The sequence below is a fragment of the Alnus glutinosa genome, chromosome 3, assembly GCF_958979055.1.
Source record: "Alnus glutinosa chromosome 3, dhAlnGlut1.1, whole genome shotgun sequence".
Classification (NCBI taxonomy): domain Eukaryota; kingdom Viridiplantae; phylum Streptophyta; class Magnoliopsida; order Fagales; family Betulaceae; genus Alnus; species Alnus glutinosa.
Window position 1 is genome coordinate 15,489,936 of NC_084888.1, and position 15,053 is coordinate 15,504,988.

The following is a 15,053-nucleotide window of genomic DNA, read 5'->3' on the forward strand; positions in this document are numbered from 1 at the left end:
GTTAAGCTGGAAGGCAAAGAAACTTTCTTAAACCAAAATATTGAAATGACAATAATAATTAGTATCAACACTAAAGAAAAATATTGTTAAATAACGCACTAAAAATAATATTACCTTCTCAATAACAAAAATTTTAAATATTAAATGAGTTTAGGGTGGGTAAAATTGTTAAATATGCCAAAATTTTCTAGTAGCTTAATATATATTTGGGTGCACGTACATACATTTACTTGCTATGTAAATTTTTTACAAACAATGGTTAATAAAATAGTAGGCAGAAAAAAAAAATCAAAAATCAAAATTTAATATATAAAATATTTTTATGGTGACTAAATCTGTTACAAATAGCATTTTATAACTACTTTTTTTTTTTTTTTTAATATTGGTTTAATTCGATCCACCCAACCATCACTATAGGGTAAAATTCAATAGTTGTTTGAATTTATTGAACTCCTCTATAACATTATGTTTGTTTTTTTTTTCATTGTTATTATTATTATTTTTTTCTATTATTTTCTAAGACATTTTCAAAAAAAAAAAAAAAGAAAAAAAAAATTAAAATTCAATTATAATGAAAAACCCGTGCAACTAGTGTACACATGTATATTAATTACTTATTCTTATTTTTACTTCTTGAGGTCAATGAGGTGACACAAACCAAAATTATAATTGTGATTCTCCTCAGGATTTACAACAAACTTGGAACAACTTCAGTAATAAACAAAATTTTAATGAATTACCCGAACACACATTTACGCCAAAAATATTTACTTTGGAAACAGTAAAGTACAATCGTTCAATCTATATTCCAATTGCTGAGAGTGAGAAGTGAGGATTTGAATTACACAACATATTTATTACCTTTTTTCTTCCTCGTTCGTTTATTTTTATTTTATAGATCGACAACATTTATGAGTCGCTAGATCGATCGTTCCTTATCAAATCTTACATTGGTGAGAGTTCAAACAGATCTTTGAGATTGTAAGCTCCAGTAACATTAGAAGTTCCGCTCCACATTAGCTTAGCCACTTGTTGGTTTGCCCTTTCAGACAGATGAGCTGAGTCAAAGAACACATATTCACTAGCATTCTCACATAATTCATACCCTTTCACTGACCTCACTCCTCCACAACTCAGTATTCCTCTGTATGGACCGCTTCCACAACATGCAATCTTCCCTTCCTTGAACCCTTCACAACATATATAATTACAGCAAAGATAATATTAATCTATAACATTAATTATATAGGATCGATGTAAAAAAACAAAAAATACCAATGAAGAGATTTATTTGGTACGTACGACAAAAATGGGCATGACATACCATATTTTGAAGGGTTATTTATTCTTTCACTAAAAGCAGTGTACCCATCGGCAATTGAATATCTGAATCCATTGAGCTGACGCTCTAGCTTCTGGAGGACTTTAGGAAGTGCTTTATTATGTAGTTTTGCTAGTGCTGTAATTTCCTCTATGCATGCACCAGTATTTCCCGGTTTTAGTACTTTCGTGAATGGTAAACAACCCAATGGCAGCATGCTCAGAAACCCGAATTTCCTTCCTCCCTCCTTATATATTTCCTAGCTAGCACATCAAGATACAGTTATAAACAAGTTGGAAAGGCTATAAGAATTTTGTAATAATTTTTTTGAATGGTGCTAATTTTTATTACTTTGATCACAATTGTCAAGTTGCCAATCACCATATCTACATATTCTTCTCGAGAAATGGATTGAAGCACAGTGGAATTGGAATTGAAAGGGACTAAATAATCGTTGCCTCCAATGTTAATTAAATAAACTGCTCTACCTAGAAATGTCTTGGCTTCTGCATGGCCTAGTTTTTCCCCAAACAACCTCGCCAAATTCTTGAAATAACTCAGTTGAGTCTTTAGGTCTATCACCTGGGAGAAAATATATATATTTCAGAAGATGTAATTGAACCTGTTAGCACACCGCACACAGCTTATATGTATTGTTAAACAATAACCAAAAGCAAGTGAGGCCGCCTATGCAAGGATATGGAATCTGGGCAATATGCATGGTGGTAGAACAACTACTTTACTGATATAAGCTGGAGCCATTGCTAATGTAAAGATCACATACCGATCCTTGGTGAGTTTCAACAAGAGCACCGGCTCCTCCTGATGCGAAGTTTGCCCCATCAATATAACGATGATAACCAGGATGTAAATACGGTGTAATTAACGGCAACGTTGCATACTCAGCTGTAATAAAGCTTTAACGATCAATTTAACAACAATGAAGATCTTAAAGAAAATGAGACTTATTTAGTAGTATCTTACCAATGAAATCTTGGATTAGACGACCATTGGAAAATCTACCGGTCGGGTACTTAAAGAAGGTGTCACCGTACGGGCCAAAATTTGCCTGAAAATCGGTAGTGGTGTTGATATAGTTGTTGTTTCCAGCATCGAATAAGGAATCCCCAAAGATGAATAAGGAAGCATGTTTTTCTGGCAGACATAGCTTGCCGCCATCCAACTGAGCAGAGTTCAAGAAAGTGAAGAGGAAAGCCAGTAACACGGCACATAAGGCGTATATCTTTGTGAGCGTTGCCATCGATCTTCTTGTCGTTCGGGGCTGCGTCTGGGCGTAATCAGGCTGATATTTGGTGATGATTCAAGGAACAAGAAATGCAAATTGCAACTTGTCCAACAGACAAACTATGACCGACAACCCTGATCTATTGTGTAATCTCACGTTCTGTAACTGCCGCGCGGGCCCCTATGCTTTTCGTCTTCAAGTGTTCTCATCTGCGGTACACAATAGCTTAGAAGCCCAAATTGCCTTCCTCCTTATTAGAGTATATCTGAATTACTTTGAAATTACAAATTTGAAACGAATTGCATTGTTTTGATAAATATTAAATTATCTTAAATTTAAGAATTTAATGATATAAAATTATATTTTATCAATCTATAAGCTCTATAATTAGAAGTGTTGTAAACTCATCAAGAAGTAAAAGTATAATGTAACTCTTTGTACTTTATTTTACATTTAATATCTCTTGTTCTATTTTATTATTTTTGTAATTTATTATTATTTCATTATTGTTTTCTTTCGCTCCTTACATATCTTCAAAAGTATTCTGAGTTGTCCTTATCGAATTTGGCATTACTAACGCTTGTAAAGTTGAACCGCATCTATGTTGTCTTTTTCTCTTTTTGGTCTCCTTTTATATATATTAATCTTTTATTATGACATAAGTGAAAAATAATAATGACTCCTAAAAGATGTAATCAACCGTAAAACATGTAACCAAAATATAAAAGTAGAAAAGCAATAGATACAGATGTTTTGGTTACGAAGTGAAAACTCTTTGTACCAAATAAAAAAACCAATCCGGAATAGCTAAATTCAGGAAATTTACTATTCAGAAAAAATAACTAGTTACAAGATAGTAGTACTTACAAACCCTTTTGCAGTAGTCGTACCTTGAACTCTAACACGTACCTATACGTGAACACTTCTCAATCAGACTTCATGTCTAAAGAGTTCTTCAATGAATCCCTTTAACATAGAACTCATCTCTAAGTTAGACTCTAAACGGTTGAACAATACAATACGAAATAAAAACTACAAGAGAGTTAGCACATTTAACAATATATGCCTAAACACCCTCTTTTAGCACACAAAGAATTCAATACCTAATTCCTTACAATAACACAGCCTATTACCCTCTTTAAATAGGCTTCAGAAATCCTAATTCTACTCAAATTCGAATTTCCATAGGCGGCGTTCGGACATGGCTTCTGACGTTCGGATCTACAACTAAAACTTCATGAAAACACAGAAGCGCGTCCGGACTTAAAACCCTAGTGTTCGGACAGTAACATAAAGTACTTCCTCCATTATAGTCATTGTTTTATTGTTCAGACCTTCTTGTAAATGGGTGCTCTCTGTGGCTCGATTTGATGAGCTGTCAGGACTTCTTGTAGACAGATCCTCTCTGTGGCTCCCGTCTGCTGAGCCGTTCAGACCTTTATAGGACTCTGAGTTTCTGAGCTAGGTGTCTGGGCTCTAGCATCTGGGCGTCCGGGCGGGCTGTAGGGAAAAACAGACTTTCTAAGCTGTAAAGTCTCCAAAATATTTCCTTCACCAAGACCTTTTCATTCTTAGGGATATTTTGTGCAGATTCATGCCTTGATCAGTCATTTCCATTTTGGAATTAATATTATGCAATATTCTTCTGGAAGTTCTTAGGAAATACGATGTCCCTATTATGGAAGTCCTTGATATGGAAGCATTTTTGTCAGCCAGAATGTAGCCAATTAAAATAAACCAACAAACTCCCCCTTTGGCCATTCTGTGACAAAAACGACTTATACCAAAAATAAAAATTACTCTCCCTTTTTGTCTCAAAATGACAAATGGTAAAATAGAGTAATAAAAAGCTAGTAAAAATAAACCACAGAGGTTTAAAGTAATCAACAAATATTAGTATTCGGCAAAAGTAGCCCAGAAATAAAACAAAGTGTTTATCAAACAACTGATAAAAAAATATAAGTGACTCAACACTTGATCCTCCTCATTGTGTTAGCCAGACGATGTGGAGATGTGTCGACTTTGATGTTGACCTACTCCATCTTGGCATCTAACACTTGGAACTGCTCGTCAACTGACTGAAAATGCTCAGTCAACCTAGTATCCATAGTCTGGAACTGCTCACTCCACCAAGCATCCATAGACAGTAGCTGACCCGTGATCCGCTCTAGTGTACTCATGATTGCATCATTGGGAGGGGTCGCCTGAGAGGAAGAAGTGGCTGATGGCTCTGGTTGAGCATGTGGAGCTAGATGAACTAGCTCCTCTGGGTCCATGTGCCTCTTTGACAAATCCTAGTCACCATGTAGCCATAGGGCAATCTCATATGATGTTCCTCCAGAATCTCCATCATAGTCATAACTATGTGCGTACAAAGACAGAAGGAAACTCGCCGGATGATAGCATACAAAAATCTGGCCCTTCGAATGGTAATATTGTTGTTCCTGGAGAGTGGCCATAGATTTTGCATCGTAATGCGAGCTAGTAGCCTGTGAGGAGATTGCAACCAGCCGATTGGAATGTTCTTCATGTCTTCAAGCCAATCTTGAGCCCTTTGAGGATCAAACAACAACCTCAAAGTCTTCAATGGAGGGGAGGTCCATAGGGTCTGGAAAAGGAATCCCATAAGCAAGAGATATCGGGATGTGAGTCACTACGCTGATAAGGGCAAGATCAACTCTGATTGCTTGACCACACACTTTGGTCTTCAGCATAGGACATCTTTGATCAATCTGATCAATGTACATGTTCACATAGAATTCTCGCACAAGTCTAGTGTAGACTTTATTGCAAGTGAACATGATTTGCCAACCGTTTTCTTGAAAGATCTGATTGATGAAGTCAAAGTGAGGTGAAAAGTAATATGACTTCTAATTTACCAAGTGTGTGCAATAGTGTGCAAACAAAATATCATAATGCGGAAATTAAAGAGACATATATTTTGTTGACGAAGTAGAAACTTAATTAAGAGAAAAACAACTCTATGGCAGCCAAACCCAGGATATCCACTATTCAGAAGACAAAGCTAGTACATAGACAGTAACACTCACATAGATGCAGCGATCATATCTAGCACTTTGACTGGTAACCCAACAAGAACGCCTCCCAACCAAGTCACGCACTTGAAGGGGTCTTCAATGGAATCCTTTACCTTAGGGCTAACTCTTAAGATAAACTTCAGTTCAGTACAACAACAACATACAACGGCAATGGCTAGAGAGTGAGCGGATCAGCATAACAACTCTTAAAATAAACTCTCTAAATTCTACGGAATTCAATACCGAATTCTTACAAATTACATGCCTAGAGGCCTCTATATATAGGCTTCAAAAACCCAAAATCGCGTCTGATATGATTTTCCTAGGCGGTGTCTGGACAGTAGCTGAGGGCGTTTGGATGGACAACTGTGCAACCGGCTTTCCAAATTCGCTTGAAATTCTTTCCTAAATAGGGCCGCTTCTGGGTGTTTGGATGGACAAATTATTAAGGCCAGAGCATCCAGACCATGGAGTCTGACGTCCGGACGGTTGAATGTCTTCTGCATGAGTTGCCTTATCAAGGACAGCATCTTGACGAGAACACTACATCGTCTGGATGGTTGCAGCTGTCTTTCCATATCTGTGTTTTGGAAAGAAATCCTTTTACTTGTCGAACATTGAAAGACATCCGGACGTGTTGCTGAGACGTCTGGTTGGATGCAATCGAGAATAGTTCGAAGCTTCTGGACACAGAGGGATGTCCGGACTGAAAGGTCTCGTCGTCCGGACAGATGAGCGTCCAGACGGATGCAAGGGAACTGAACTACATTGTTTTGAATCTTGCACAAAGTCTTCTTGAAGCCCATAACTGAAGTGTAGACTCTGAATAAAACAGCATCCCTGTATAAAAGGCATCATTACATAGAAGTGATTTTGTCCAACAAAATACAGCCAATCACAAACTAACAAACTCCCCATTTGGCCATTTTGGGACAAAAATCACTTGACTGGTTAAAAATACAAGCTCGGTCCAAAAACTAACATATACTCCCCATTTTTGTCTCAAAAGGAAAAAGGGTATAACAGAGTATGAAAACCACACCCGTAAAATACTCTCCCTTGATGTCACAACAAAACATGGGTAAACAGAGTCTATAAAATCCATAAACAAAAACGTTCTAAAATCCAAAACAATAGGAAAATAGAGAAGAGTCTGCAAGTGGCCCAAAAGAGAGAACAAAAAAACCTTCAAGTACCAAATCTTACTAATCCAATGAAATCAACTGACGGAGAGAAAGCCGTACAAAAGGCTGAATTTGAACTACTTCGGCTTCTAGCTCTGGAAGCTAGGAACCATGGACTGAAAAAAAAAAAAAAAAAAAAACTTTAGTCGCTTGATTTTGCAAAGCCTGAACCTGGTTATCCGCAGATTGACATCCTCTAAGTAACTGGTCTGCAAGATAAAAGACGAGATTCATCACTGAACTTCTAAATGATACAAATTTGAGGGAGATGCTACGGAAGACTTTGCATGAGCAGGGGGAAGAGCTCATATAAAACCTGAGACTTTTGGCAATATGAACATATGACGTCAACAATAGTCTGTTTTCCAAAAGATCCATCTGTCAGATATTGTGATGGGAGCCGCTAGATGATATATTCCTGAACCAAGATTAAACATAAATATCTCCAAAATATACCATTACCAAGAAAAATCAGATCTTGTTAGTTCTAAAAACAATGTGGTATTTATGACGGCTGTCAAATGGATGCCAAAGAAAAACATAAGCAATGTAGTAATTCATAAGGCATACATATATCAAGATCAACCTAGCACACAAACATAATATGTTTTTCATGCACAATATCTCGAGACAATATCCCAATCTACAAATATTCCAATATTCTAAAAGCACAAAAACTTAAAAGAATAAAGAAAAACACAAAGAAGATCATGAAATGAGAAGAAATGTGCAGAGAATGCCAAAATCTCGAGAAAAACAAACAACATGACATGATAAATCAATAAAAATGCAAAAATGTATTTATGGCAGAGAAAGAGACACAAGTCTTAAACCTGTAGAGATCTCGTCCGGACGTGTCACTTAACTGTCCGGACGGCTTCTGCAAGGTCAACGTACATCAAGACTGCACTCGTCCGGACGTAAGAATAGGTTCGTCCGGACGCTTCACACTGAATATCAGAAACTGGAGAAAAATTTGCAGAAAAATATTTTTCCCTAAAGTTTAGCTTCAGAACACGCATATATAATCAACTGATAAAGCAGTCAAATAGCATTGGAAAAATATGCAAAGATATCAATGAGAGTTAAGTATTCAATAAGCACAAATTTCCCTACATATAGAAATTTTAAATAGATTACTCAACTCATACAATGCGTGTGTGTGAAAGTTTTCTCAATAAGGTATGAAGTACACTGATATGACTTAAAGCAACCGAATTTTCTAAATAAGAGAGTAAATCAATGTTAGATCAGTCAAAAGTCAAACCTTATTTATTACTAGGACCTAGCCACCCTCATCTGATACGTTCCCCCTAAGATGCGGCACTTTTCTTTTACTTAGTCCTTTAGTGACCGTCTATTTTCGCAATGATTTGGTCACTGACTATTTCTATAGGGACAAGTTCAAGAACAATTTTTACACCACAAAAGTAGTGGATCTTTTTTATTTATCCATATTTTCTGAATTTTAAATGCTTTTTATCACTTGGTGCTGCAACCTAGAGAGAATGCTAGAATTTTTAGGCTCTAGGTTCAACTAGCGAGTTGGTCAATTTGACCATCTTAGCAAAAAAAAAAAATCTCTCTCTTATCAGAATTTCCAGATGCTAAAATTCATAAAGTAAAAAAATGTACCTTAGGGGAGAGTTGGATAGTGCACAATTTTTCATCACATGATAAAAGTTACTATCTAGCATTAAGATGCATAGGAAAATTTAGCAGATATCTAGCATAAACTCTCAATCATATGTAAGCATATTCAATTAATGCATAATGAACTGAGATATTAAGCAAAAACACATACAATATCTAAAAAGCTATCAGAAGAAAAAATAAAATTCTGCATCTCCTCCCCAATTTTTTTTTTTTTGGTTGTTGAAAACACTAAAACAGAAAAACAACAAGGACATGCTTATGGAAAAGGAAATAACATCTAGTCCCAACATGTAGGGTAAAATTAAACATGTCCTCAGGGAAAGAGGTTTAGAAATACCATGACAGAAAAACAGCCGCTTGACGTGCTTTTAACTGTCATCCCCAAAAAAATATCTGCAGAAGTTTCTCAAAATAACAAGAGAAAATATGGGGATAGAATAAATGGTTCATCAAACAGAATACAAGGCATGAATAAGATATGAATAAGATAAACAATGCAATGCAAACATACCTGATATGCACTAGGATTTAGGAACCAAAATCCTAGGCATGGTGAGACTGCACCTATACTAGGTGAGTCCACTCCCCCTCAAGGGGTGAATGGTCTCATCATTCCTGACCCATACCTGCTTGACCTGTGGCGGTGGGTTGCGGGTCTTGTCCATGTTGTTGATTCTTCTTAGCATACCTTGCATTAGGCTCAACAACCCTTCATAGCCATGGTTGCTAATGGGCTTCTGAGGCTTTCTCTTGTAGCGCCTTGATTTGTTCTTCTTTGATTTGCCACTCTGATTGGCAGGAACAAACTGCTACTGATGCCATGGAGCCTGATGTGCCGTCGGAGGTATAGTGCCTGATATAGCTCTTGCTAGCAGCTCCCTCTGAACCTTTAACTGCTGAGCCTGGAGATGTAGACATTTAGGTTGGATGTGACCGGTGATGCCGCAGTGATGACAGGTGGGCAGACTCCTTTTGTTGGAATGCTTTTTGACAATCTCTGTAGATTTAAGGTTAGCATTCTCACAAATAATATTGCCTTTACCTTTTATATGTCTCCTGTGCGGAGGGACATATTTAGTTAAGGAAGAATTTTCAACTTTACCTTTCCTCGGAGCATCCTGCTTAATCCAAGGCCTGTGTGATTTCAACAAATAACAATTTGGTCTAATATGACCAATTTTCCCACAATTATGACAAGTAGGAACAAACTTACCGCATGTTCCTGATTCCTTGGACTTTGGCATCACAAGATTATTTAAGCAAGAATTTTCTAAACAAGCTGTATCTACTATCACAGGCTTAATATCAATAGAATCTAATTCTGAATCAGAAGTATGTGGAGTAGAAGTACTCATATCATCAACAATTAAAGCATGCTTTTCAAATTATCACTAGAGAATTTTCCAATTTCTTTTCAAGTGCATCAATAGTATTAAGCAACGTGGCATTCTCAGATCTCAAAGAATCAATCAAAACATGTGATTCAAATAACTGAACAAACAAAGACTCTTTTTCTTGCTTCACCTTTTTGAGCTCTTTATTGGAGTTTTTAGAAGTTTTACTCAATTTATCAAAAACCTTAGAGAATTCAATATCAGAATTCTCTTCAGATAACTGAGACAAATACATGATCAAAGGTGTTAACCAAAAATAGAAGTCATAAGAAGATAAGGATCACACTCAGGAAATAAATCATTTAAATGAAGTATACCTGCTCTGATACCAATTGAAAATTAATATGACTTCTAATTTACCAAGTGTGTGCAATAGTGTGCAAATAAAATATCACAATGCGAAAAATTAAAGAGACAGATATTTTGTTGACGAAGTGGAAACTTAATTAAGAGAAAAACCACACCGGGGCATCCAAACCCAGGATGTCCACTATTCAAAAGACAAAGCTCGTACATAGACAGTAACACTCACATTCCCGATACAACGATCGTATCTAACACTTTGACGTGTAACCTAACACGAACGCCTCCCAACGAAGTTACCTACTTGAAGAGGTCTTCAATAGAATCCTTTACCTTAGGACCAACCCCTAAGACAGACTTCAGTTTAGCACAACAAGAGCACACAATGGCAATGGCTAGAGAGTGAGCAGATCAGCACAACAACTCCTAAAATAAACTCTCTAAGCTCTACAAAATTCAATACCAAATTCTTACAAATTACATGCCTAGGGGCCTTTATACATAGGCTACAGAAACCCAAAATCGCGTCTGATACGATTTTCCTAGGCGGCATCTAAATGGTAGTTGAGGGCGTCTGGACGGACAACTATGCAACTGGCTTTCCAAATTCAATTGAAATTCTTTCCTAAATAGGGCCACGTCCGGACGGTGTTGCCTTAGCGTCCGGACGGTTGCATTTCTGCTGCACGTAGTTTCCATATTAAGGCCTGAGCGTCCAAACCATTGAGTCTGACGTCCAGACTATTGAATGTCTTCTGCATGACTTGCCTTATCAAGGACAGCGTCCGAACGGGAACATTACATTGTCCGGACGGTTGCAGTTGTCTTCCCATATCTGTGTTTTGGAAAGAAATCATTTTACTTGTCAAATATTGAAAGGCGTCCGGACATGTTGCTGAGACGTCTGAACGGATGCAATCGAGAATAGTTCGAAGCTGTTGGACAGAGAGGGACGTTTGAACGAAAAGTTCTCGTCGTCCTGACGGAGGATGCTTTGACAGATGAGCTTCCAGACAGAATACCACATCGTCCGGACGAATGCAAGGGAACTGAACTACATTGTTTTGAATCTTGCATAGAGTCTTCTTGAAGCTCATAACTGAAGTGTAGATTATGAATAAAACCGTATCCCTGTATAAAAGGCACCATTACATAAAAGTGATTTTGTCCAACAGAATGTAGCCAATCACAAACTAACTGGAGGGACTATGACATCCTGTCTCACAACAGTCCGCTTTATCACAATGGTCCGTCTCTCAATCTTTATCGTCAACCAGAGTGCTTATCACATGGAGAAAGAACGCATTGAACGACATAAAGGGGCGATTTCTACATGCTATAAACCGAGCAACTTCTAAAAGCCATTATGGGGTACAAAGGTACAAAACTCTGTTAAAATATTTTTATGGAGGGCCTGTAAGGATATCCTGCTTACAAAAGTGAGGTATTAATCTGGATCCCTTTTGTGTTTTCTGTAAGACTACGAATGAAACAACCTATCACATTCTTTGGGAGTGCTCTTCATCGACATATATGTGGGGTGGTTGTGTTACAACGACACAAAAGAGCGTAGTGAACGGTAATACTTTTGAAGAGGTATTTGCGTATAGGATGGGCAAATGCATGGAAGAAGAGTTGGATATTTTTACAGTGATAACCTGCAAAATTTGGTTTCGCTGAAACACCGTAATGCATTGGGGAGGGGGGGGGAGGAAGTTCATTCATCCAAACCAGCTGATCATTGATGCAGCGCTCACCCTAAAATATTTTACAGATGTCAATGCCTTAGAGAGGCTGCCTCCGCTCATCACTGAAGTTCTTGCCACTAAAAGTTGGAAAGCTCCCCCTCCTGGTATGTACAAAATTAATTGGGATGTGGCCATTGATTCCAAGAACAGATGTATAGGTATTGGTATAATTGCACAGGATTGTGAAGGCCAGGTGATTGCAACCAATTGTCATTCAGTATGTGTTAGACAAGAGCCAGTGATAGCAGAAGCCCAAGCTGCACTATGGGTAGTGGAATTAAGTTGTGAATTATGACTTTAGATTATTATGCTAGAAAAGGATTCCCTACAGGTGGTTAATGCTATATAGGTAAACGCCCCAAACTGTGTTGCTACAGACAATTGGTGGCTGATATACAAATGGTTCTTTCTAGTCGGCAAAGTTGGTAAATTAGATATATCCAAAGAATGGCAAATTCAGCGGTCCATGGATAGAGTGTGGATTGAGAAAATTTCTGAGGGTATCCCTGATATTGTTATTTTAGAGCAATCTGCTCTTGTTTTATAGTGATTTAGTCTCTTGCTTGTTCCTAGAGGTTCTCTCTAGGTTATTTCTGTATTGTGTTGAATAAATATCAAATTTTATGTCAAAAAAAAAAAAAAAAATTCCCCCTCACATTTAGGCTTTGTAACGCCTCAAATTTGAACCAGCAAATTCGTAAGCAAAAACTTCTAGTTTCCACGTGGCATTACTACATCAAAGATAAAACTCTCGCAATGGAATATATATTTTTTATAAAGTCTTAAGAATTGATAGCATAACACATCATAGCTGATTGAATTACCTCAATACTTTAATTATAAGTTACTTAGCTTTTTCATTACATGTCACATGCACACTAGGTGCATCAAAATTAGTGCCACAGATGGCACATAAGCATGCAATATAAACCATACCAAATAAAATCATCGTTCTAAATATTTTACATGCATAAAGAAAATAAACACAAATAGATACAACTATCTATTTTCAAAGCTAACATATAATAATAATCTGTTAATGGTATTAAAAACCATCAAAACTGGCATAGGTATCCATGCCTTCAACCTCATGATCTGCATCATTAACTATGCAAATATGACGTCATCATATTTACATAGACATAAACAAGTGATTCATCCATTTTCATAAAATGAGTTACCGTCAAATTAGAAACAATTCATAAAGATAACAAATGTGATGAATGTATGAATATCCATCATAGTGACCAATTAGTTTGTATTTTATGATCATCTTACTTCAGACCTCTCGTTCTTAGGTTATCTTAACCCGTTCATGTTCGTTAAACCTCAAACTTTGAAGTTTACCTGTTTTGACTGGAATCCTATTGGTCCCAACTTTAGTTATATATTAAGCCTTTGGACTGTTATTACCCAGTCCACTAGTAGCTACAATCTTCCAGCTCTTTTATTATTGTTTTTGGAATCGGTAGCATAGCTACAACTTACCCTTCCACTGGTAGCTACAACTTGCTAGTTTCTTCATCAACACATATTTTAATCAATTAGGAACAATATGAATTTCATGAAAAAATATCCAAGCAATAAACAAATATAATATTAATCATTTAATAATGAAACATAGAATCATCTCCTAGTAAGTACTTCCATACTTACACTTCTCCGTGTAGTTTCTTAGACATTTTTTTTTCTGCATATAAATCCTATCTATACGTTCATATATATATATATATATATATATCAATTATCTATGAAACAAATCATTATTTATAGACCCTCATCTCTTTATATTCACTAATATCTATCACTTCATTATGCTAAGACGATCACTTACAACATTCTTAAAACCTGGGTTCTTGATTTAATGACAAAGTTATATAACCAATACCACCAAATATGAACTTGAAGGATTTAAAATATATCATAAGTGTTTGTTTGTGATTGACTACATTCTGTTTGACAAAATCACTTTTATGTAATGTTGCCATTTGATCAAGGATACCGTTTATTTCAGAGTGTATATTTCAAAAATATACTTCAAGAAGTTCAAAAAAGATTCAGTGCAGTTTTCATGTCAGAGAATCAGATCCCAAGATTTTGTCTAGACGACCCAGTCATGCGTCCGGATGCCCATCAGTGTTTATTGTTCAAGCTTACATCCATCCGGACATTTTAGCAACATGTCCAGACGCTCTTCAGAGTTCGAGAAGAATCCAGTTTTCAAGTGCATCCGTCTAGACGCCAGTCAGTGCTCGACAAGTAAAAGGATTTCCTTTGCAGACATAGATATGGGAAGACAACTGCAACCGTCCGAACGCTATCCTTGATAAGACAAGACGTGGAGAAGAATTGCAACCATTCGGACGTCAGGGCAACACCGTCCTAACTCCAGTCCTTATTATGGAAATTGCGTGCAGCTGAAGTGCATCTGTCCAGACGTTAGGGCAACACCGTCTGGACGCAGCCTTATTCAGGAAATAATTTCAGAGCTTTATGGAAAGTCGGTTGCACAGTTAAGGGTCAGGATGCCGTCAACTTGCGTCCAGACATTGCTTAGAGAAAACCAAATCAAAGTCGAATTAGTTCTTTTGTAGCCTATAAATAGAGGCGCCTCTAGGCATATATTATTTATAGAATTCGGTATTGAATTCTTTATACCTTAGAGAGTATATTTTAGGGAGATATTGTGCTAATCTGCTAGCTCTCAAGCTGTTGCCGTGCTCGTCAATTGAAGTCTATCTTAGGGAGGAGCCCTAAGGTAAAGGAATCCATAGAAGACCCCTTCAAGTAGGAGACTTGGTTGAGAGGCATTCACGTTGGGTTACGTGTCAGAGTGCTAGATACTATATCTGCATCGGGTATGTGAGTTTTACGATCTATGTACTAGCTTTTTCTTCTGATAGTGGATTTCTTGGGTTTGGCTACCCCAGAGTGGTTTTTCTTTTAACTAAGTTTCCACTTCGTTAACAAAATAATTGTGTCATTTAAATTCCGCTTTTACATTATTTTGTTACACATTATGCACACACACACGGTTAAATTAGAAGTCATCTATTTTCATTAAGGACAATAAGAGTAAATATGATCAACTCATGAAAGTCATAAGATCAGTCATGAGGATAATGAAATATAAATACGATTTACTTATGAAAGTCATAAGATC

The 15,053-nt window shown here is 36.8% G+C and overlaps 1 protein-coding gene across 1 annotated transcript; it reads right to left on the reverse strand.

The window, feature by feature from the left end:
- Positions 1 to 829: 829 nt before the first annotated feature.
- LOC133864270 (GDSL esterase/lipase 1-like) lies at positions 830 to 2,681 on the reverse strand. The gene is made up of 5 exons (XM_062300552.1): positions 2,306 to 2,681; positions 2,106 to 2,227; positions 1,673 to 1,903; positions 1,325 to 1,580; positions 830 to 1,190 (listed from the first exon to the last, which is right to left on the reverse strand). Exons 1-5 carry the CDS (start codon positions 2,580 to 2,582, stop codon positions 946 to 948), a joined length of 1,131 nt encoding a protein of 376 aa, XP_062156536.1. The 5' UTR covers positions 2,583 to 2,681; the 3' UTR covers positions 830 to 945.
- Positions 2,682 to 15,053: the final 12,372 nt, after the last annotated feature.

Bases quoted from the DNA above. Each gene is read 5' to 3' on its own strand.
- LOC133864270 (XM_062300552.1), bottom strand. From the start codon at position 2,582: ATGGCAACGCTCACAAAGATATACGCCTTATGTGCCGTGTTACTGGCT. The intron at 1,904-2,105 runs GTATGTGATCTT...ATTTTCTCCCAG, and splicing joins TTGAAACTCACCAAGGATCG to GTGATAGACCTAAAGACTCA. The intron at 1,581-1,672 runs GTAATAAAAATT...TGTGCTAGCTAG, and splicing joins ACTTGACAATTGTGATCAAA to GAAATATATAAGGAGGGAGG.